This window comes from Barbus barbus, assembly GCF_936440315.1.
Source record: "Barbus barbus genome assembly, chromosome: 12".
NCBI classification, from domain to species: Eukaryota; Metazoa; Chordata; class Actinopteri; order Cypriniformes; family Cyprinidae; genus Barbus; species Barbus barbus.
The window spans coordinates 32140964-32163033 of NC_136740.1; the positions used below are offsets into that span (position 1 = coordinate 32140964).

Genomic DNA, 22070 nt, shown 5'->3' on the forward strand with positions numbered 1-22070 from the left:
ATAGTTTTTATTATAATTTGTAGAGTAACTGTGTGTACAAAGTGGAACTTTGTAGTCTTTTTTAGCATTCTTTTTTATGTCAGCATAATTTTTATTCATTTCTATTTCAGTTTTAGTTATTTTATTATCCTAACTTAAACTAAATTAAAATTAGAAATGTTTTCTTAAAAAAAAAAAAAAATTATATATATTTTCTTTGTTTTGATATTTTATTTTATTCCAGTTAATATAAAATAAATAAAATAAAATAAAACAATAAAATAAACATTAACTGAAATACTTGTTTCATTTAGTTGCCAAGAAAATATTTCTCATTTTAATTTAATTCACTAAAACTAAAAAAAACTATTAAATAAATAATATAAATAATAAATAAAAATAGCTTAATCTAAAACTGAAATAAAAATAAAAACTATGCAGAAATACATAAAACAACAAAATATACGCAAATAAAATTAAAACACAAATATAAAAATATAAAAATAATTCAATATATGAATAAAAACTATAATAGTATCTCAATGAAAAGAAAATAACATATTTATTTATTTTTTGAATAATGAAAATTGTTTTTTTCATGGTTTATGTTTTAATTTTAGTTTTATTAATGCAATCTGAAATGCATAAAAGGCATGTTACTTTTATAATTTTGTTATGTATGCAATAATAATTATTGAGTTTTTAGAGGCATCTCGGTTGAATGAAAATGTTAATTAAATTACTTACCAGCTATGCTGAATTTATATAAACTAATGTCAGTCATAAATCATTTTTGCCTCAAACATTACTAATAACTGACATTACTATAGCTTATGAATAAGTCACTGAATAGACATGAAGTATCTTACATAAAGTCCTTATGTTGTGTTTTATTTGCAGATCATTCACTGATTTTCATCAACACTGAGCTACAGAAAGACACATTCAGAGTTTATAAAGAGCTCGTTAAAGTCAATCATGAGAACTCTTAGCATTCCATCAGAGGCGCTATATGTGCATTACAAGGACAAGATATTCATAAAACCTGCATGGCATTTATTTCAAATAGATAGGCTAATGAAATAAAACAGCTGTCGGTTTTGTAAATGAGTATAATTTGTATGTTAAAGGACTTTTATTCTGTAGTCGAGCGCGTCTCGGCGGCGGGCGGAAGTGACGTCAGGTGTTGTGAATTGAGAGGGAGTTTGTAAGCGGGTTCGTGGTCTCTCACAGACTGCAGTAAAGCACATAAACCGGTTTTGGTGATCTGGATCTCGGTACAGTGTTGTTTGTGTAATGAATTTGAGTCTCTGAATGATTTCTGCCGCTTTGGTGGCCGCTGTAATGCGACGCTATTGTTCGCTAACAGCAGTGAAGCATGCTCGTTAACTCGCTTAACTAGTTGTTTATATAGCATGCTAGTTAACTCGCTTAACTAGTTGTTTATATAGCACTCCTTTTATATAAACTAGACCAGCTTAATTAGATCTTAAGTAGCTCAGATAATCAGTTGGTCCTGATGAAACTCGATATAAACTCAGTCTGAGGAGAAATATTAGCTTTGCATCTTTGGTGTTTCAAATCACTATTATTATTATTTTCGTTGACAATGATTTAGTTTGCTGTTGCTCTGTTTATTATTGTGTTTTTTTGGGAGGAGTTAGGGTTAGGGTACTTGACAAATACTTGACATTTGTGTTGTATTTCATTGACCTGTATGTCCAGTATTTGAGTAGAATATAATGTGAATATTATGGTTTTTAATCTATAGCATTATCATCACTTTTCTGGCACTGTACCATGGTGAATATCTTACTTTGGTTAGATGTTTGTATCAGGATTTGACAGTTGTTTACAGTAAAACTTGCTATGAAGTGATGTCTGATTTGTGACCGAATCGTTCATTTGAGTCGACTCGCTGATCGATCTGAATGACTCAGTAGTGAATCAGTCTGAATCAGAGTTATGTTTTATGTTGTTTTTCTTTGGTAAAACTCTCCAAAGCAGTCTTAAACAACTGGAAAAGTTGCGGGAAATTGTTGAAACCCTGTTTATTGTAGATCATAGTGTAATCCAGGCTTTCATTAATTAATCATCTTGTTGTCCAGTGTTTTCAGGTTTTATGAGACCAGAGACGTAGAACATGCCTGAAATCAAACTCAAGCATATCGTGTCATGCAGCAGTGAGGACAATGTAAGTAATTTGTTTTGTTTTTTAATAACAGTAAGAAGTTTAATAGCAGTAAGAAGTGGCTTTTCAAAAACTGAAGGCCGCCTTACGATCAACGCACAATAATCTGCAAACTCGAGAAGGCTCTGTATATGAGTCCAGAGGCTCATTTGTTAAAAGTTTTGACTTGATTCCTTGAACTTCAATTCTGTTTTAATACTCCGGTTTAAATGAGAGCTGCTATAATGAGGAAGAATCATGAAACTAGTTTGACCCGTGTCAATAAAAGCACTCTGTGTGTTTGTGTTGTGTATATTTATGAATAAATGAATGAACTGATTCTTCTTCACAGACTCACAAAGCAGACAATCTCCTGAGCTCCGACACGTACAGGAAATGGAAAGCTGCGAGACCTGGAGAGAAGCAAGTGTCAGTCATTCTTCAGGTATGACTATTTTATTTTTATGTATTCATATTTTTTATTTTTTATTATTATATATTTTTTTTAATTTGTTAACATATTTTTAAGTGTTTTTAATATTATTTATCATTTTTTTAAATTATTGTTAATTATTAAAAAATGAATACATGTTGTTTTTGTATTTGTTGTTCTATATAAAATCATTTTTATTTTCAAAATTTTAACTGGATGCCACTTGCCCTTTTCTGAACTTTATTAATGATTTCTTTAAATGAAACATTAACCTCTTTGTGTCTGTTGTTTCTCCAGCTGGAAAAGGAAGAGCAAATTCACAGCATAGACATTGGAAACGAAGGCTCTGCTTTCATTGAGGTCCTTGTTGGACACTCCGCGTCAGTCAAAGAACAAGACTTTCAGGTTCATCTTAAAGTTACACACTTTAGCAGCATCTAACAGTTTAAAGAGCTTTTGCTAAAGTTTAGAATACATTCATTTATTTACAATCCAGATTATTTAATATTTTGTTTCAAGTCATATTTGTTTTCACATACACATCATTTCAAAGCAGCTTTTACAGTAAATTATGATGTTAATGTTTATAATATATCTTAATATCTTCATGCATTACAGTCACATTTATCAGATTAGAGCTGGAGGATAATATAGTTTATGTATTTTGTGATAAAGTATACACACAGTTTCCCACAGACTTACACACTTTTTTGTTATTGGTTATTTTAATGTCTATTTGTATTCATTTTAGTTTTAGTTATGTTAGTACTTTAAGTAAAATGAAGTAACAATGAGAGTGTTTCCATGGCAGCTAGCTGAAATAAACATAATGTAAAAAAGTTTAAGTAACAGAAATATAATAAAAAAATCAGAACCCTGCAACTTATATTTGTGTACATATGTTTGTGTAAATACATTTTTTGTATGGCTGTATATTGTGTTTTTGTTTTTACATTCTAAATCTTATATTTGGTAAGTTACATTTAGCCAACAAAACGTGTTCTGATTCTGAATAACGTGTCATTTTCAGTGTGCTTAATGCATCTTTCTGGTGTTGTAGGTTCTGCTGGTCACGTCGTCCTTCATGTCACCCACAGAGAGCCGGAATGGCACAAACACAAACCGCGTGCGTTTCTTCGGGCCAGGCCTGCTGGTGAAGGCCACAGCTCAGGAGAAGTGGGACTGTGTGAAGATCGTGTGCAGTCAGCCGTACAGCAAGGTGAACATGTCACCATTCACTCTTCAAACACATATGCACATCTCATGTGTGTAAATGAGTCTTTATTCTGTGTTTGTGTGCAGTCCATAGCGTACGGAGTCGCCTTTATAAAGCTGCACTCTCCTCCGGACGCTAACGACGTTCCTGTCTCGACTCCTCCGGTGAGTGCTGATCCTCCAGCGTCCTGCTGTTTGACGGCGTGAGCTCTGACAGATCTGTTCACTCTCTCCTGACAGAAACTCACTAAACTGGGTCAGTTCAGAGTCAAAGACGAATCGCCCTCCTCTGGCTCTAACACCCAGCCGGGAAGCCTGTTCTTCAGCAGAGATAGCGCCGCTAAAGCCAGCACAGGACTCAAGGGTAAACGCACATTACAGTGTTAATGGAAACTGTTTATAATGAATCCATGCATGATGTTTTATGGTTGATCAAAATTACACAGCCCTGCATCATATTTGCTGTATAAAAGCCAACACTCGTTTCTTACTGATTTTGAGCTGCTGATTCCAGAAATAGTGTCTGTTTTGCTGGAGCACGTCACACTTCCTCACAAAATAAGATGCATTTAGTTTTTTTTATTATCATTTGTGTGGTGAAGAAGTCTTGTATTATTCCTTAATCAGCAGAAAAACACACAAACACGTGATTCCTGTCTGAATCTGAGCCAGATTACTGCTATTTGATCAATTCTCAGCCCATGAGCAGATGTTTTCTGCTTTTACAGCATCCAAACATACATAGAAAGTCACAGATGTTGTGAAAAATGCTTATTTTGTAAAGTTCTTTGACATTATATGGAAAATTTGAACATATTTTTCCACTCCTTTAAGTTAAATAATTAATTCTGAATTTTTCTTTGTCATTAAATCGAAACTTTTGATATTTGACTGCTTTGGTCATTTTGATAAGTGCATAAAAGCTGATACATATGTAATTTTAAAAATCTTCATTCTTTAATTTGTGATTTTTTTTTTTTTTTTATTGATATTTTTCATCTCAGCATCATCAAATTAGGTCATATTAGGCAAATTAGCAGATTTTTTTCTTGATGCAGGACAGGTTTTGCTAATATATTTTGTGCACATGGTCTAAAATTATTAGTTCAGAAAATGATGCTGTTGATACTGACATGATACTGTTACTGTTCCTCCTTTCCCACCAAAGCCAGATTTGAGTTTTGTGTCCTGTGTGTAAACAGCAGTAAACTTAATTAATATAGAGTCATTTAATTTCTCTCTCTGCCTGTTTGTTCCCACCAGTGTCTCCTCAGAATGACAGATTGAGTTACGCCGCTGCTGCTCTGAAATCTGAAGGTGCGTCCACTCAGACGTCTCCCAGCAGCTCACAACAGGTACCTGTGCTTCAAGAAATTAAAGAAATTATTACTTTTATTCATCAAGGATGCATTAAATTGATCAAAAGTGCCAGTAAAGACATTTATAATATAACAAAAGAATTTCCATTTCAATTAAATTATTTCTATTCATCTGTGAATCCTGAAAAATAAAATGTATCACAGTTTCCACAAAAATATTGGGCTGCACAACTGTGTTCAACATTGATAATAAAAAAATGTTTCTTGAGCAAGGATCATGTGACACTGAAGACTGTAGGAATGATGCTGAAAATTTAGTTTTGATCACAGAAATAAATTACAGTTTCACAGATATTCACATTGAAAACAGCTGTTTTGAATCACAATAATATTTCACAATTTGTACTGTATTTTTGATTAAATAAATGCATCCGACCCCAAACTTCTTAACAGTAGTGTATTTGTTAATATGTGTCCTGGGCTCATCTCTCTGTGTTTGACCCTGTGAACTCCCTAGTGTTTCTTTATTAGGGAATTGAGCTCGTGAATTGTTCCTATAGAGCTGTATTCCTGTCCTCTAACTAATGAGCAGCTCATTTAACATCCTTATTGAATTACCTCCAGCACTTTGACCATAAATCATCTCTCCGATGCGAACCAGTGCTCAGTACCTGATGCTGGTGTTTTTGTGCTGAAACAGCAGATATTTAGTAGTCACCTGGAATGGACTATTGACCTTTTTATAGCGTTCCAGACTTTTATCTATAATTGGAGCTGAGAAACTGAATCTCAGCAGGATCTGAGATGAAGATGCTGCACCTGCTTTAGGACGGAGGTTATCAAGTGATTGCTTTTCTCACTTTCTCTTTTGAAACTATTAAGTGTTTGAATATTAAGAAGAAACTTCAGCACATTAAAAAAACACTTTGCTCAGAAATAAAAATGTCATTTTCTCCCTGACGTTGTTGCAAACCTGTATGACGTTCTTCTGTGCACAAAAGCAGATGGATGAGAGGATGATGCTGTACCTGTCAAGCTCCAAACAGCACATCACAGTATCTTAAAGAAGCTCTGTTCTTTGAGACCCGCTGCTCATTGTGTTTCCTGTTGTTTTTCCCATAGGCTCCTGTGAAGAGGAAGTTTGAGTTCAGTAAAGAGCGTTTGGAAGCCGCCGGTCCGCCGCCCAAAAAGCCCACTTCATCTGGTTCTTCTGAACCAAACTCTGCCACACCAAAATCTAAAGCAAGAACCGGAGCAACTGCAAGTCCTGTCAGCAGCGGTAAATGAAGACATTAATTCATATTCACCGAATGCATTGTCAGTGGTTCTCAGAAACTAGGAGTGTCCTGGGATTAAAATAATTATGATTGAAATACATTTTTGGATTGAAGAAGATTTAAGAGCTTTTTTAAGCAGATTTTCCAGTCATTCCAGATTCACTGTATTTACTGGATCTTTTTTTTTTTTACTCTCTGTTTTACCTGATAAAACATTTCAGAATTTGACATAACTACAAAACTGTATATTCATTATAAAAATAGCATAAGGTTTTATTAAAGGTCTAGTTCACCCAAAAATGAAAATGTGCTGTCCCTCAGATCATCTGAGATCAGGATGAGTTTGTTTCTTCATCAGGTTTGTAGAAATGTGTCTCAGCATCAGTGTCTCAGCAATGGATGCTCTGCAGTGAATGGGTGCCATCAGAATGAGTCCAAACAGCTGATAAAAACATCTCAATAATCCACACCACTCCAGTCCATCAGTTATTATTATTATTCATGATAATGCTTCCTCCAGTGAAAAAGCCCATCTGCCGTTGTCTCTCACATCAAAATCCAGACACACATTTGTTTAGAGCTGTTTTGGTTTGTAAACGCTGCTTGATCTGTGCAGATTTCTCTCCTGATTCAGACCAGAACACCTTTTCACTGGAGGAAGAGTTATTATGGACTCGTATTTTAGTTAAAAACATCTTAATGCTGGATTTGTTTCAGCTTTTGTCTTCTCCAGATGTTATCTGATGGACTGGAGTGGTGTGGATTATTGTGATGTTTTTATCAGCTGTTTGGACTCTTATTCTGACGGCACCCATTCACTGCAGAGCATCCATTGCTGAGACACTGATGTAATATTTTTAGTTGTTTTAACTTTTTAAAACTTGTATTTAATTTTAAGTAATCTTTGAGAACCACTGCTCTGAATGTTTCCTTTGCAGATGCGACAGAATTCTTAACGTGCTTTTTAATTTTGCAGCTTCTCCAGCCCAGAAGACATCAGACAAGCGAGAGAGTCCAAAATCCAAGCCAGAGCCCAAACCCAAACCTAAAGCCAAGTCTGTAGAACCAGTGCCTTTCAGTCGCATCATGGAGGGAGTGGTGTTTGTCCTAAGCGGCTTCCAGAACCCCTTCCGCGGAGAGCTGCGGGACAAAGCGCTGGCCATGGGAGCCCGATACCGGTCCGACTGGACGCCAGACTCCACACACCTCATGTAAGGAGCTCGTTATCAGTGTAACGAGGCGTTTACAATACTGGGGGCATATTACAGAAAGATCCTAACTTTAAAATCTTATCTTATCTGTTTGGTAAACATGGTCATTTCAGTTAGGACCACATTTAGGACAAAAGCTATTACAGAACAGCATTTCCTAAGTGCTTATCTTAACTACAGATAGGAAAGGGGTATTACAGAAACCTCCAAACTTGACAAAAAACCCTAAAAACTGTCTTAACTTTAGGAACCCCACATCTGTCCTAACTTCAAAATTATTTGAAAGCTAACGGAAAAAAAGCTTACAACTGTGCTGCCCGACAATGGTATTACATTTATTAATAGTTGAAAATGAAGAACGAAGATGTTTAATGGTAGAAAGACTCTTGGAGGACCCTGAAGATGTGTTATATTTTAATGACAAAACACTTATAAGTAATTACAGCCTGCCGCACAACATATTACAGTTAGCATAGGAACTGCAACCAGCATTATAGAGACCAGCAAAAGTGTCACGGAGCATTACTGGTTGTAGTGCAAGTGAATAATGCGATTTTCAAAGTGAAGTAGCTTCTGTTATTTTGTTTCCCTCATCAGCTGGTTGCTTGGTAACAGACCTGAGAGTGGATTGTCCAGCTTGATTATGCCATTTAAGATTTCATAACTAGAGATAAGATACTATTTTTTAAAGATAGGATAAGAATCCCAAATCAAGTTAAGATTTGCTTCTGTAATACGAAGTTGCAAAAAATCCTAATTTAACATCATATCTTAAGTTAAGACCTAAGATAAGAAACTTTCTGTAATACGCCCCCTGGTCATTAATCATTTCATGATTCGATTAGTTTCTCATTCACAAGCTTGCGATTCGTTTCGATTCCCGATTTGATTCAATATAGATTTTTTTGGATATATATCAGGTACACATGCCAAATTTTCTCAAGGAAAAAAAATCTGAACTAATGCTGTAAAATATACGTGAGAGTCAGTTGGTACTACGTTACTATAATATTGAAGGATAAAACTGACTTATTTTTTAGGCTATGCAATTGCCTAAATTACACTTAATTAAGTTTTTATAATAAAAGTTACAATTACATAATACTATTTCTACTTCAGTTCTAATTTTTTTTATATAAACGTTTAAATGGTGGCTGTCATAATAAAATATAAATTAGACATCGAAGAGCAGTAAAAATGATAATGAATATATTATATGGTGCATATATTTAGCAAAATGCCCCTCTACAGTTTATTTTTCTATCTGACTAATGAGTTTATGGTCACCGAATGTGTGTCTTTCTGAGGTAAATGTGACGTTACGTGAGATTGTTTACGAGCCGTTATATTGACGTCTTTGCATGGCTGAAACACTGATTGAGCGATTACAAGAGACCGCACACGGATTGTAGTTTTCAGAACCGCCTCATGTTTGTTCAGAGCATTTGTGTCTCTCCTGCAGCTGTGCTTTCGCCAACACGCCCAAATACAGTCAGGTGAAAGCGGCCGGAGGCGTCATCGTCCGGAAGGAGTGGGTGATGGACTGCCACAAAACAAAGCAGAAGATTTCCTTCAAACGGTGAGCATGAACTTCTCATTTCTGTTATTATTGGTGGCTGTCAGCTGATGTGAGTTCAGATCTTGAGAATCATGGGAATTGCTTTATTGCATGTTGAGTTTTCTAGTAATATCATTCAGGTCAGTGGTGTTATAGTTAACTAAAACAGAAAATATTTAAAAGAGAAAAATTGTTAATTGAAGCTGAATTAAAGTATAAATATTAGTTGAAAAACTTTAAAATGTTGCCTTAGGGGCTAACTGAAATAAAGGTTTAATTTAAAGTACTAAAATTACTAAATCAGAAATAAAAATAAATTCAAGTTAAATAGAAATATTAAAAAACCCAAAACTAATAAAATTACAAAAGCACAACAAAATTACTGAAACAAACTGATATAACAATAAATTAAAGCTAAATAACAGATATAAAAAACAAAAACTAATAAATGACAAAAGACCACACAAAATTACTAAAACTGAAATAAAAATAAAACTGAAAACAAAAATAATACAAATGACAAATACACAAAAAAATTACTAAAACAAACTGAAATAAAAATGAAAGATTAATAGAAATATAAAAAAATAAATGACAAAAAAAAGCACAACAAAATTACTAAAACTGAAATTAAAATAATGAAAGCTGAATAAAAATACTAATAAAAAGTGACAAAAGCACATAAAATTACTAAAACTGAAATAAAACTAAATAGTAATGTAAAAAACTAATGCAAATGACAAAAGCACAACAAAATTACTAAAACTAACTAAAATAAAAAAGCTAAATAGAAATAATAAAAAAAGACAAAAGCACAATAAAATGATTAAAACTGAAATAAAAATAAATTTAAGCTAAACAGAAATGTAAAAATGACAAAAGCACATACAATTGCTAAAACAAACAAATGAAAACTAAAAATTAAAAAATATGAATAAATACTATAAAAGTATATAAATAATAACACTGATTTACATGCAGTTATCATTTCTGACACGAGATGAACTGAATGTCCAGTGTTTTTCTCACAGTCTGTGTAATTGTGAATAAGTGTGAGGTAAGGTTCAGGCAGTTAAGTATACTTTATAGTGCAAGAACCTTCAGAATGGACCTCAGGGATCTAGACTACAATACTACACTGACGGATCTGGCTAATGCTAATGGAGTCATGCAGATGCTGATGCACTGGCTCTGATGATGTGCAGCTCGTTACTTGACGGTCTATAGTGACCCATCTGATTGTGCAGTTCCTTTAAAGTGTGTGTGAAGCAAAAAGTGCTCTGAATAATGAATGGTTGAATTACTGAAGTCTCTCTCAGCAAAGGCTACATGAGGTCGGAGTTTCTCCCAGAGTGTCTTTGGGACTAAAGAGCTGATCGCTGCACATCATGGTTATTTGCTCCGGTGCTGACCTGGAAAAACAAACTGGATCCACTGTTCACGTAACGCTGGGTTCTTTTGGGAAGAACGAGGTTATCTTTCCCTCACAACAAAAAACACCCTTCTTTAGAGACATTCTTCCCGAGCGAGTCCCGTGCAGTGCTGCTGAAGGAAGCTTGTTGATGAGCGCGCTCTCGTTCTCGCTCTGGTCGGTGCGTAGAGAGAAATGCCCTTATAAGGAGTTCCACCGTCGTTTACGTCAGGAAGAGCCATGATTAAAAAGAAACTTCCCGAAACTTGTACGAACCCGGAAGTAAACACACAAATACTCAGTTATACGTCCAAATCGTTTTTTAAAACTTTGTCCATGCTTAGCATGAGAATCCAACTCTTTAACAGTGTAAACAACTCTGAATGCATGAAACGGCATTGTTTCATTCATTAGCTGGACTGTGCAATACTACTATGGCTACATCAAATATTCAGTGATTTTAATGGAAATATTTTATATATGCAACTTCATGAATATTGCAATATTGTTTAATGCACTTTTTATTTTTCATGATAGAAAGAGATATACACTGGCAGTGATTGTAAATATTGTCATTTGTAATTTAAGCATTGTTATACTGGCACAGCTAATTGAAAACAGAACAGCTACACAATAGAACTTTTCCAAAACCGTTTGGAAAACATGCAGTGATTATTTGAACCAGATTTTTACTTTATTATAAATTTCAGTATTTTTAAATCTACTCCACAAATGCATCTCTGATTAAAAACAGGATATATATATATATATATAATGTATATGTTTTTGTTTTTTTTAAATGACAAAGCACTATGGAAGCCCGTTTCCGCCCTGAATATAAAACAGGGTAATTGTGACTTTATATCTAGCAATTCAGAATTTTTTCTCACAATTCAGAAAAAAGAAGTCATATAAACTTGCAGTTGTGAGATATAAAGTCCACTTTTGAGGAAAGTTTATATCATACAATATTGAGAGGAAAAAGTCAGAATTCTGACATAAAAAGTAAGCAAAATATAAAAATTATATCTATTTTGATAATTGTCAAAAGGCTGGAAAATATTGTTTAGTTTGTGTTTTTTGGTATGTTGCCACGCCCTACTGATTATCATAACAGTGCTGTTTGATAAAAGCCCAGCGCTGAGCGTGTTTTGTGTGTTTATCCGTTTAGCAGTGGGTTTGTTTAGCCGGAGGCAGCCGTGTTCTTCTGTGATGGGCTCTCCATTGTGTCTGCTTCGAGTGCCCACCTCACATTATGTATTCTGTATTTAAAAGCTGCATCTGCCATGGGTAATTAAAACAGACACTTCCTTTGAAGATGAGGAGGGTGTATCTGTCCACAACACACACACACACACACGGATCAGCTCAGGTGTGTGTCCTTGCAGAACCGTATTTCTGCTCTGGAAGTGTTTTCACTTTTCTGTTATTCCCAAATATACTTCTGCTTGATAAAGCAGACATTGATTGATTGTGTTTTTCATGCACATTTTAAAATAATATCTCACCTAAAACATTTTTTACAAATTTCAGGGAAACGCAACATTTGCATTTATATAAATCCCCAATTCCCATTATTTTAAAGGTAAAAGAACATTCTTGACATTCTGCAAAATATCTCCTTTCGTTTTTGTTTTTTTTAAACAACAGAAAGGTCATGCAGATTTATATAGAAGCTATATTCTACTACCTATTCTACTACCAAAATTATATATATATAAAAAAAAAAAAGGTAGTTGAAACTTTTTGTTTACGGTCTCAATCCTGTTCCTGGAATCTCCATCAAAACCTTCACACTACTTCCAGCTCCTGGACCTAATGTTCAGACATTCTCATCCAGTTCCAGTTATGCTCAGTCTCTGTTTCTCGTTGTTTTTCCAGGTATCTCATGGATGGAGCCGAGTCCAGTTCAGAGAGTGATGCAGAAGAGGATGAGAGCGAGGAGGAAACGCAGAAAGCGGTAATTGCTTTGTCTGTCCCTTATGTTTTAGGAATGTCTAAATGTCTTCCCTTCATGGTCTTCATTTGTGAATACAAAGCATCATAACCTTGGTGTGGCGTGTTGTTGCCATAGAGACGACATCCTCAGATTTGTTGACTTCCTGACATGCATCAACTCCAGCAGGAAACACATGAGTGATATTAATGCAAAACCAATTGCATTAGCATTGATTTTCTTGTGCTTCCCTAGAAAACATCAGAAAAGAGGCAGACGACCCCAAAAAAGCAGCCGATTAAAGAAGAGGAGGAGGAGTACGGAGGTTCAACAGATGCTGAAGATCCAGGTAAAGACCAGGAATAGAAATAGAGTGTTTTGTCTTGTTTGTTTATCGTCTAATGAAAACGTCTATTAATATTTGTGACTGGAGCACAGAAGCAGTCATCAGTAGCACAGGTATATCTGTAGCAATAGACAACAATACATTGTATGGATCAAAATTATACATTTCTCTTTTATGACAAAAATCATTAGGATATTAAGATCATGTTTCATGAAGATATTTTGTACATTTCCTACCGTAAATATATCAAAACTTCATTTTTGATTAGTAATATGCATTGCTAAGAACTTAATTTGAACAACTTTAAAGGAGATTTTCTCAATATTTAGATTTTTTTGCTCCCTCAGATTCCAGATTTTCAAATAGTTGTATCTCAGACAAATATTGTCCGATCCTAACAAACCATACATCAATTATTTATTCAGCTTTCAGATGATGTATAAATCTCAGTTTCGAACAATTGACCTTTAAGACTGGTTTTGTGGTCCGGGGGTCACATTTAGGAGGGACGATCTTATTCTAGAGAGCTTTTGATTGGACGAGAGTCTAGTGCAGCATGAGTCACAGCACTCTGAATATCCTGCTACACTCGGAAATACAACAGAGCATGAAAGTAAATGAGTTGCGAATCACATTTCATCATTAATCTATTAGGGCTGATGGAATTTGTTTCCACAACTAATCTAGGTTTGGCATTTGTCATTCATTATCCAGTGGCTCCTCTTTAACATGTTAAACATCAGCGTAAAAAGAACCAGTGTCTGATTTGTTTTTGGCTGCTTTATTCACTTTCGTTTCATTTCAAACAAACCTGTAAAGCTCTTCTAAATCAGTAGCTGAAGGATGAAGAGTTTGTGAATCCTAGTTAAAGGACAATGACATTATTGTGAAGGTTTACACCAGTCTATTATATACTTTAATAGAATTTATTCATGTTTTGAATTAGCTTAAATGTCTATAATTTTCATTTTAATTTTAGTTTTAGTATTTTTGTGATTTTTATTAGTTTTAAATATATTCATCTAATATTTATATTCTTTCCGATTTTTCAGTTTTAGTTTGAATAAATTTTTTTTTATTACATCTAATTAGCTCAATTTATAAAATTGATTTTAAATGCTAAAATAACTAAAACTGTTTTATTTTAGTTAGCTGCCAAAGCAACATTTCTAGTTTTTTTACATTGAAGTTTTTCCATCTGATGTTTAGAATCTTTCAGCTTTTTTTAATTAATGAAATATTTTAGTTTTCAGTTGATCTTGATCTGTCTTTTTTAAAAATAATTTTATTTATTTATATAAATTATTTATTTAAACTAAAACAACTAAAATTGTTTTATTGTGGTTAGTTGCCAAAGCAGCATTTCTAATTTTCTTTGACATTTTAAGTCATTTTTCCATCTAATGTTTGTATTTTTCAACTTTTTACTGAAAGATTTTTTACATTTCTATTTAGCGTCAATTCAGATTTATTTCAAGTTTAAGTAATAAACTGACTAAAACTATTTTATTTTAGTCACATGCCAAAGCAGCATTTCTAATTTTCATTTACGTTCAAGTTGGTTTTTCATCTAAAATTGATATCTTTCAGCTTTATTTAAAATAACAAAGAAAAAAATGTCACAAAATTTAAACAGACATGTACACATGACATTAAAAAAAGCAGACAGGACCTCAATAAAGCCGTTTACATGCGAAGCAGGGTCGTGTTTATGGTTGATAATGTAGTTGTGCCGATTTTGTTTTGCTGAAATCGTTAATGACCTTTCCTTTCAGTAAATGAGTGGCCTTTGAGCGTCTGCGTGACCTTATGTATTTACGGCTTAATCCATGCATGTAAACCGCGACAGTCATATAGAAGATAGCGTAGTAATGATCTCAATCAATATCATTAGGACATTCTGAAAGATTCATTGATGTTGTCTACATCACCTGCTGAAGCCAGAACAGGTAAGGCTCGTCAACAGCGCTCTTCCTCGAGGCTCAGGCCCTCATTGAAAATCGTTAGCATGTCAACCCGTTTGCCGTGGGGTCCCTTCACTCCGGCTGCGTGTGGCTCGATTACGAGGGAGGACCGGAGAGGCTGGGTTAATGAAGTCCGTGTAAAGCAGCACTCAAATCAATCAGGAAAAATAAAAAACAGAAAGAGCGGTTGCATTGGAGAGGCTGGAAGTGCTAGAGGCACTCGCCCGCAGCATTCGCACAGACGAGACTTGGGCATGTTTCTCATTTCTATGTAAATTGAGGGACTGGAAGAGCAAACCTTGCTCTCCTGGATGTGTTCATGCAACTTAACCATTCAGAGGAAGATGGTGAATCATTGTTTATGAACACTGCTTCATGATCGTCTTTAGGGCTGAGCGATTGAATGGAATACTGTGCAATAATAGAGATGTGTCAACAGATCGAGATTTAGATCTAGCATTAATGCCCCGGGGCGGACGGTAGTGAAGTGTTTATTTTTGAGTGTTTTTCTGTTATATAACTTTACTTCACAACATTCCAAACCATAATATTGTACTTTTTACTGCACTGTTTCATATTAAATATCATTTAATACTTAATTACATTAGAAATCAAAAGCAAAAGTAATATACTTGAGTACAAGAAAGTACTAAATTTTTAATGTTCTTAAGAATTAAAGGTAAAACAAACAACAACTTTTATTTATTAAATGTAGTGCTGTAAAAAGTATGACATTATGCTTTGGAATGTAGTGAAGTAAATGTTTTCCAAAGAAAAACAGTCTGATAAACTACAGATACTTTTTAAATTGACTTGAGTACAGTAAAAATACTTCACTACGGTCTGTTTATGCCACAGGTTGATGTATTAGCACAACCATAAGTGGGCAGGTCTGTCTAGGGATGCAACGATTATAGATTTTGCTGGTACGATTATTGTCTGATGAATAATCACGGTTTTACGATTATGACGATTATTATGCATTTATTCATTTCCTAACATTTAATAATGTATAAAATCACATGAACACTCTTTAGATGTTAAAGTGTTATTTATTACTGGCTTTTGAAACAGAAATAACACAGTAACCAACAATACAGCACAAAATAATAATAAACAAACAACAAACAAAAGTCCATCTCTCCCATTAGAATTAAAAAAGGTGACCGCTGCTCTGTAAACATCCATGACAGTATTTCTCTTTTGAAAATAAGAAATGGAAATAGATCACAAAAGTATTTAATGTTTTCAGTTTGTACATTCTTTACATTTCTTTTGGAACTGGGGTAGAGAATTGGGAAACATGGTGAAAAAAAAATCTTGTTGGTTTTTACTTATGAATAAAGTAAAAGAATAATACTACAACAGGAATAGTAAATAAATTTAATGAAGTATTATTAATATACAACTAATATTAACTTTATTTATCCCACAGGGGAAACTGTTACTAATGATGGAAATAAAGTGAAATATTATTGTAATCAACTGTCATCCATACGTATTCATTTTAATAATCTTTATAATAATTCATATGATTTTACATGTAGCCTGAGAAAATCATGTCTATTGTTTTGGTTTGTGAGATCGGAGATTCATTCAGGAGGACACAGACGTCTTGAGAACGCTGCCCGTGACTTTTATTAATTAAATAAATGAAATAGCCTACTGGAGAGACACAGGCTGTTTCTCAATATGCGTTCTTCAGCGATCTTGTTCTCGTTCTACGTCATCATTAACCGCCGAAGTTCAGTTCCAATATAAGATCTATTCTCAAGAACGCAAGTATAGAGGATGCATGAAAGTGCCCGGATATGTTCTTGAAATTGAGGATGCATCGAGTGCAGACTTGAGAGAATCGAGCCGTTAGAAATCCCAGAAAACGTTGTGGGCGGCCGGTGTACGGAAGCCTGTAAGCTTTAAACTCGCTCTCGCAAATACTTGACGGCTCTTGAAGTTGAAAGTAAACATTTATCGTTTTGTTTTGGTTAATTTTAATAAAGTTATAAGACCCGGAGAAAGTCTGTATTTTTAATGGCATATTAAAATGAATCTTAACAATAAAACATATAACGCTGTAAAATAAAACACAATACAATTAAGTAATATATAGTAATATATATATATATATATATATATATATATATATATATATATATATAAATAATAGTATGAAATGTTTTAATAAATTATGACATTTTGTAATATTGTTCATTGGCCGCTGCTTATGCTGAGACTATGCGGTCAGTTAAGCAAGAACGCAGTGCATCTCAGTTCTCATAAGTGTGCGTTCTGTGTTCTCGCGTCCTTCCGAGTTCGTTCTTCCAAGGAAGCTTGGCAAGACCGGTCTCCACGAGAACGCAAGTCTGTTCTTTGCGTTCTTGGAAACAGCCTTCACACAGGCAACTGTCACTTCTCTCTCCTTCTCTCGAATAATTAATTAAAGTAGCTAAATATAATTAATTAATTCAAATAAATGTGATCTTACCGCACTATTTAATCTCTTTCTGATCTGAAGCGGGCAGAATGCTGAGCTAACGAGCCGTAGCTTCGCGTCAGGTGGTTCTTACCTTCATGTCGTGCATTAAAATCATTCAATGTACAGCTAGCCGTGCATTATCCCTTATGTATTCGCTCTTTAGCATTAGTTTTTTTACGGCAATATTTAAATGACTTCTTGGTGTACCCAAAATGGTCCCACACTTTCGACAGGCATTTCTCTGGTGGAAATAAAGCTTCGCTGTTTAGTCCCTCTGTCACTAATCTAATGCGTGTAGTAGCCTTCGTGTCTCTGATAAGCACGCAATTTTAAGATGGTGCACCACTAGTGTGACTTTGTTTTCATTTTGCACAAGCTGCAACAGTTCAGCTCTGCAACAGAAACACTCGGTTTTGTGGAACCTTTACGATTAATTAACCGTGACGTTTTAAAGCGCGGTTAATCCCGGAACCGGTTAATCGCTGCATCCCTAGGTCTGTCACAAATAAACATAGAGTATTGCAAAAATAGAGACCGCCAGTGTTATTTTAGTATTATTGTTTTTTTTATTAACATTAGTAAATTATTTTTGTGTGTGTGTGTTTTAAGTTCAATTTTAGTTAGTTTTTTAATTTTTAATTTTTTTTTTTTTTTCATTTTTCACTTTAGTTGTTTTAGTACATCAAACTAAAGAAAATGTAAAAAAAAAAAAAATGTTGACAACTAGCTATAATGATAGTTTAATTTTACATTTTTAAAGTATTTCAACTTATGAACAATTTTTGTTTGTTTTAGTTAACTATAATAACCCTGCCGTCAAAGGGAGGGAGCCATATTAAGGTTAATTTATTTTTAAAAATAATATATATATCTCAGATGTTTCATGATGTGAACTTATTTTTACTCTGTCAGAATAATTCATTAGATTTGCTTCGCCTCTATCAAGATCCAAATAAAAGGAGAAAATAATCAAATGAGATAAAGCACCTTTCATTTGTAAGGCATTTTATTTTATGCAAAATAGTGCATGATTTATTCTAATAATGTGCCATTTTTTTTATGTATTTTGTTACCTTTATATACTGTTTTGGACATAACATCCACTCTCAGAGGACGACGGGTCTGGCATGGACACTGAAGATGAGCTGAACAGGTAAGATATCTATTGCTTTCTAAATACGTCATCATTATGCTCCCCGGGCGCCGCAGCATCGGCTGCCCACTGCTCCGGGTGTGTGTTCACTACTGCGTGTACACTTGGATGGGTTAAATGCAGAGCACAAATTCAGAGTTTGGGTCACCATACTTGGCCAAACACCACTTCCCTTTCACCTTACATGTTGATCGACATTCTCATAAGGCTGGTAATGGTCCTTTGATGTTCCTTCTTTGTGCTCCTTTAGAACAGCATTTATTTAAAGTAGTAATGCTACAAAAAATGTCTGACTTTTGATCAATTTAATGTGCCCTTGATATATAAAATTATTAATTTCTAAAAAAATAAAAACAAATGAATCTGTCTAGTAGTGTGTGCCAAAAATGACCCAAAATATTTAATAAACAAATTTGGCCTATTTGATGATGCATTATAATCAACTGCAACTGGTTAAAATATTTCTGCCCATGAATGTCAAGAAGTTCCTTGTTTTCCAGATGCGTAACGCTCCAGTGTTTATCTTCGGCTGTTTTAGGGTAGAAATGGAGAACAGGAGGAAGAAAGCAGGGAAGGAAAGTGCAGCAGTTCAGGTGAAAGATGAAGATCCATATGGCGGCTCTACTGATGAGAACACAGATGCTGAGGAAGAGGAGGGTAAACCCATCCCTGATCTACCAGGTCTGACGCCTCACCACTTCATCTTGACTTGGACGTCTTGAGTATTATATTTATTAAATCATCTTCATTTTTCTCTCCTTCAGACTTCCTAACAGGAAAACGCTTCTATCTTTACGGCAAGTTCCCTGACAACCAGAAGAGGCAACTTCAACGCTACATCATCGCCTTCAACGGGTACGACACTGACGTGCATTCAGATAAGCTCAAGAGCGTGAAGCGTTCGTAATCCATTTGAAGCTCTTCAGACGAATAGCATTAGCGTCGACAGGCCTTCGAGAGGCTGTAGGTGGAGCGTGACCGATGAAATGATCTGATCTGTTTGATTCCTCAGAGCTGTCGAAGACTACATGAGCGAGAAGGTCCAGTTTGTCGTCACCAGCGAGGGATGGGACGAATCGTTTGAGGATGTGAGTGTTGCGTCTTTTTTTCCAGCTTTGTAGGTGGTGTATTACATACAGCAGGGTTCCTGCAGGTCCTTAAAAAGTCTTAAAGGGGTCATATGACGTTGCTAAAAAGAACATTATTTTGTGTATTTGGTGTAATGCAATGTGTTTACGCGGTTTAAGGTTCAAAGAACACATTATTTTCCACATACTGTACATTATTGTTGTTCCTTCCTGAAATGCGCCAATTTTTACAAAGCTCATCGTTATGAAAAGCAAGGTGTCCTCTGATTAGCCAGCGGTCCAATGTGTTGTTGTGATTGGCTGAATACGTCAAGTGTGTGATCGAAATGTTACGACCCTTACCATATTTGGAAACACAACAATACTACAGCGAGAATAAAATTTACATTCGACTTTTCCATTTTCTTAAAAATGGTTTAAAGGCTGAAATGTGACGTGTATCATTTTATAAAACTTTTTGTTTTTGTGAAAACTTGTATCTGAAATGTAAATATTTTTTTTTTTTTTTTTTTTTTTTTTTTTAACAGTCATTCTGCGGTTTATATGCATATTAATATGTTACTATAAACATTGCTCTAGGCCGCTCATATGGTATTAATTTTATTTGTGCAGGTCTTGAAAAGTCATAAATTTGAGATTAAAAATCCTGCAGAAACTCTGATACAGAAAAGTCACAAGACAATGCTGAATATAGATTTTCCTACAACAGATGGCCCTTTGTGACTCTGTAAAATGACTTAAAGAACCATTATTCACAAACGTCATTGCTTTTTGACTAAGTCCATTGTCTTTTGGCTTGACTTGACAGATGCCACGAACAAGTAGCTTTTAAGCGTTAGGCTTTGTGAGAAATTTTGTCCTTCCGGTTTTAAGTTGCAGGCTTTTTCATATAGTTCTGCTTTTAATAAACTGTACGTTTGAAAGTCTTTGAGAAAGACTCATGTAGATCTGTTCTGTTCGTCCTCGAGTCATTCGTGTGATGTTCTTCAGCCTCCAGCTCTCAGCGCTCTTTTAAACGTCTCAAGGTCTTTTCTTCCTTTTCATCTTCTTTTACTGTCTGTTCTGTCTTTTTTACAGGCCTTGATGGAAAATGGCAATCTGAGCTTTGTGAAACCTACCTGGATTTTCGCCATCAATGACAGGCAGAAGATGTTACCGTACCAGCCCTACACTGTCGTCCCTTAAGAGTTTAAGTCGTCTTGCTCTTTGAGAACGCAGCCATCAATTCCCAGCCTTGACCTGAGGAGACCTTAGCCGTCTTAGAGGAATAGTTCGACCTACAAATGAAGCGTCGCTCATCATTTACTCGCCCTCATGTCATTCCAAACCTGTATGATTTTCTCTTTTTTGATTTTGCCATCTTTTGTGATCCGCAGAAGAGCATCATACAGGTTTAGAGGCACATGTGAATGAGTAATTTATGTATTTTCAATTCTGGTGTTGAAATTCATTGGCCTGTATCTGTCACAAGTCTTTGTTTTGATGTTGCAAAATGGACTAATGTCAGATACCAACCCACCAACCCAGAGATAAAAGACTCTGATCCATATTCATGACCCGCTTTACAAGCAATCCAAAAGCTGTTTGAAGCTGTTAAATATTCATTACTAAAGACCTGAACCTGAGGTCTCTTTTAGATCTGACTTATGCAAAACATACTCATTTAATATGTGTGTTCACATATATGGTGAATTATTGATTACATTTGTTGCCCTCATTGCTTTGCTCAAGACTGACGCTTTTTAACATCTGTAGGTGTGGCCTACAAAATATTACAATAATATTGCTTTGGTTTTGACAACCATATTTAAGAAAAAAAAACTGAAATACTGCTGTAAAAATATTGATTAGGTATATTTGTAGGAAATTTGTTTATAGGTATACTCTCGCAGTTTTAATGTTGTTTTGATGTTTACTGTTTTTATTTCAGATTCCCTTTAATGTGCGTCTCAATTTTTGTGTTTTGTTTTCTTTAAATGAAATTATTATTTTGAAGTTCTGGTTTGAAGCATTTGCTGAATAAAGTTGGAAACTAGTTACACAAATTTTATTTTGTGGAAAACCAATGCCTTCTGTCTGTCTTACTCTTTGTAAGGTATTTTTCTTGTGATTTTAGCATTTTTCTAATAATTAAGACCACCTCATTAAGCAGTTTATATTCAGCAGGGGTTCATCAAAGAGAATTCAAAATATACTGTCCTTGAGTCCTTTTCTCTTCCTCAAACTAAACTTTTTTTGAGCTAGATGTGTCTCTAATTTCTATCCCTCGTTAAAGAAATCTGTCTTTCACTTGTGTGTTGGTCTCAGCTCACAACCGACTAGCAGAATCACCTTTGTTCTCTCACTTAGTGTTTTTGTTGAACTCTTCTCTTGTCCTTCACTCAGGTGTTCATCTTGATCATCTCAATCTATTGTGTTTCTGAATTACATAAACTCACCTGTATCAGCACGTGCTTCAGCCTCTTTCACTCATTTGTTCTCTCTGATACCTGGAAAAAATACATTAAAGTGGGAATATTTACCTCCATATGATC

General features: G+C 34.7%; 1 protein-coding gene across 3 annotated transcripts; it reads left to right on the plus strand.

Moving 5' to 3' along the window:
- Nucleotides 1–1121: 1121 nt before the first annotated feature.
- On the plus strand, nucleotides 1122–22062 carry LOC306877494 (DNA repair protein XRCC1-like). Of its 3 annotated transcripts, none has more exons than XM_079429270.1 (18): nucleotides 1122–1256; nucleotides 2088–2173; nucleotides 2502–2594; nucleotides 2880–2987; nucleotides 3643–3801; nucleotides 3885–3962; nucleotides 4038–4161; nucleotides 5061–5152; nucleotides 6239–6395; nucleotides 7370–7604; nucleotides 9067–9183; nucleotides 12455–12533; nucleotides 12765–12858; nucleotides 18406–18448; nucleotides 18987–19129; nucleotides 19213–19303; nucleotides 19461–19536; nucleotides 20614–22062. In XM_079429270.1, exons 2-18 carry the CDS (start codon nucleotides 2123–2125, stop codon nucleotides 20719–20721), a joined length of 1848 nt encoding a protein of 615 aa, XP_079285396.1. In that variant the 5' UTR covers nucleotides 1122–1256; nucleotides 2088–2122; the 3' UTR covers nucleotides 20722–22062. The 3 variants fall into 3 exon arrangements, with proteins under 3 accessions (XP_079285396.1, XP_079285398.1, XP_079285397.1); XM_079429272.1 differs by having other exon boundaries at nucleotides 1134–1256; nucleotides 2097–2173; XM_079429271.1 differs by having other exon boundaries at nucleotides 1152–1272.
- Nucleotides 22063–22070: the final 8 nt, after the last annotated feature.

Coding starts and splice junctions, on each gene's coding strand:
- LOC306877494 (XM_079429270.1), top strand. CDS start 2,123: ATGCCTGAAATCAAACTCAAGCATATCGTGTCATGCAGCAGTGAGGAC. Junction 5,153..6,238: donor CTCCCAGCAGCTCACAACAG/GTACCTGTGCTT, acceptor TTTTTCCCATAG/GCTCCTGTGAAGAGGAAGTT. Junction 18,449..18,986: donor ACTGAAGATGAGCTGAACAG/GTAAGATATCTA, acceptor CGGCTGTTTTAG/GGTAGAAATGGAGAACAGGA.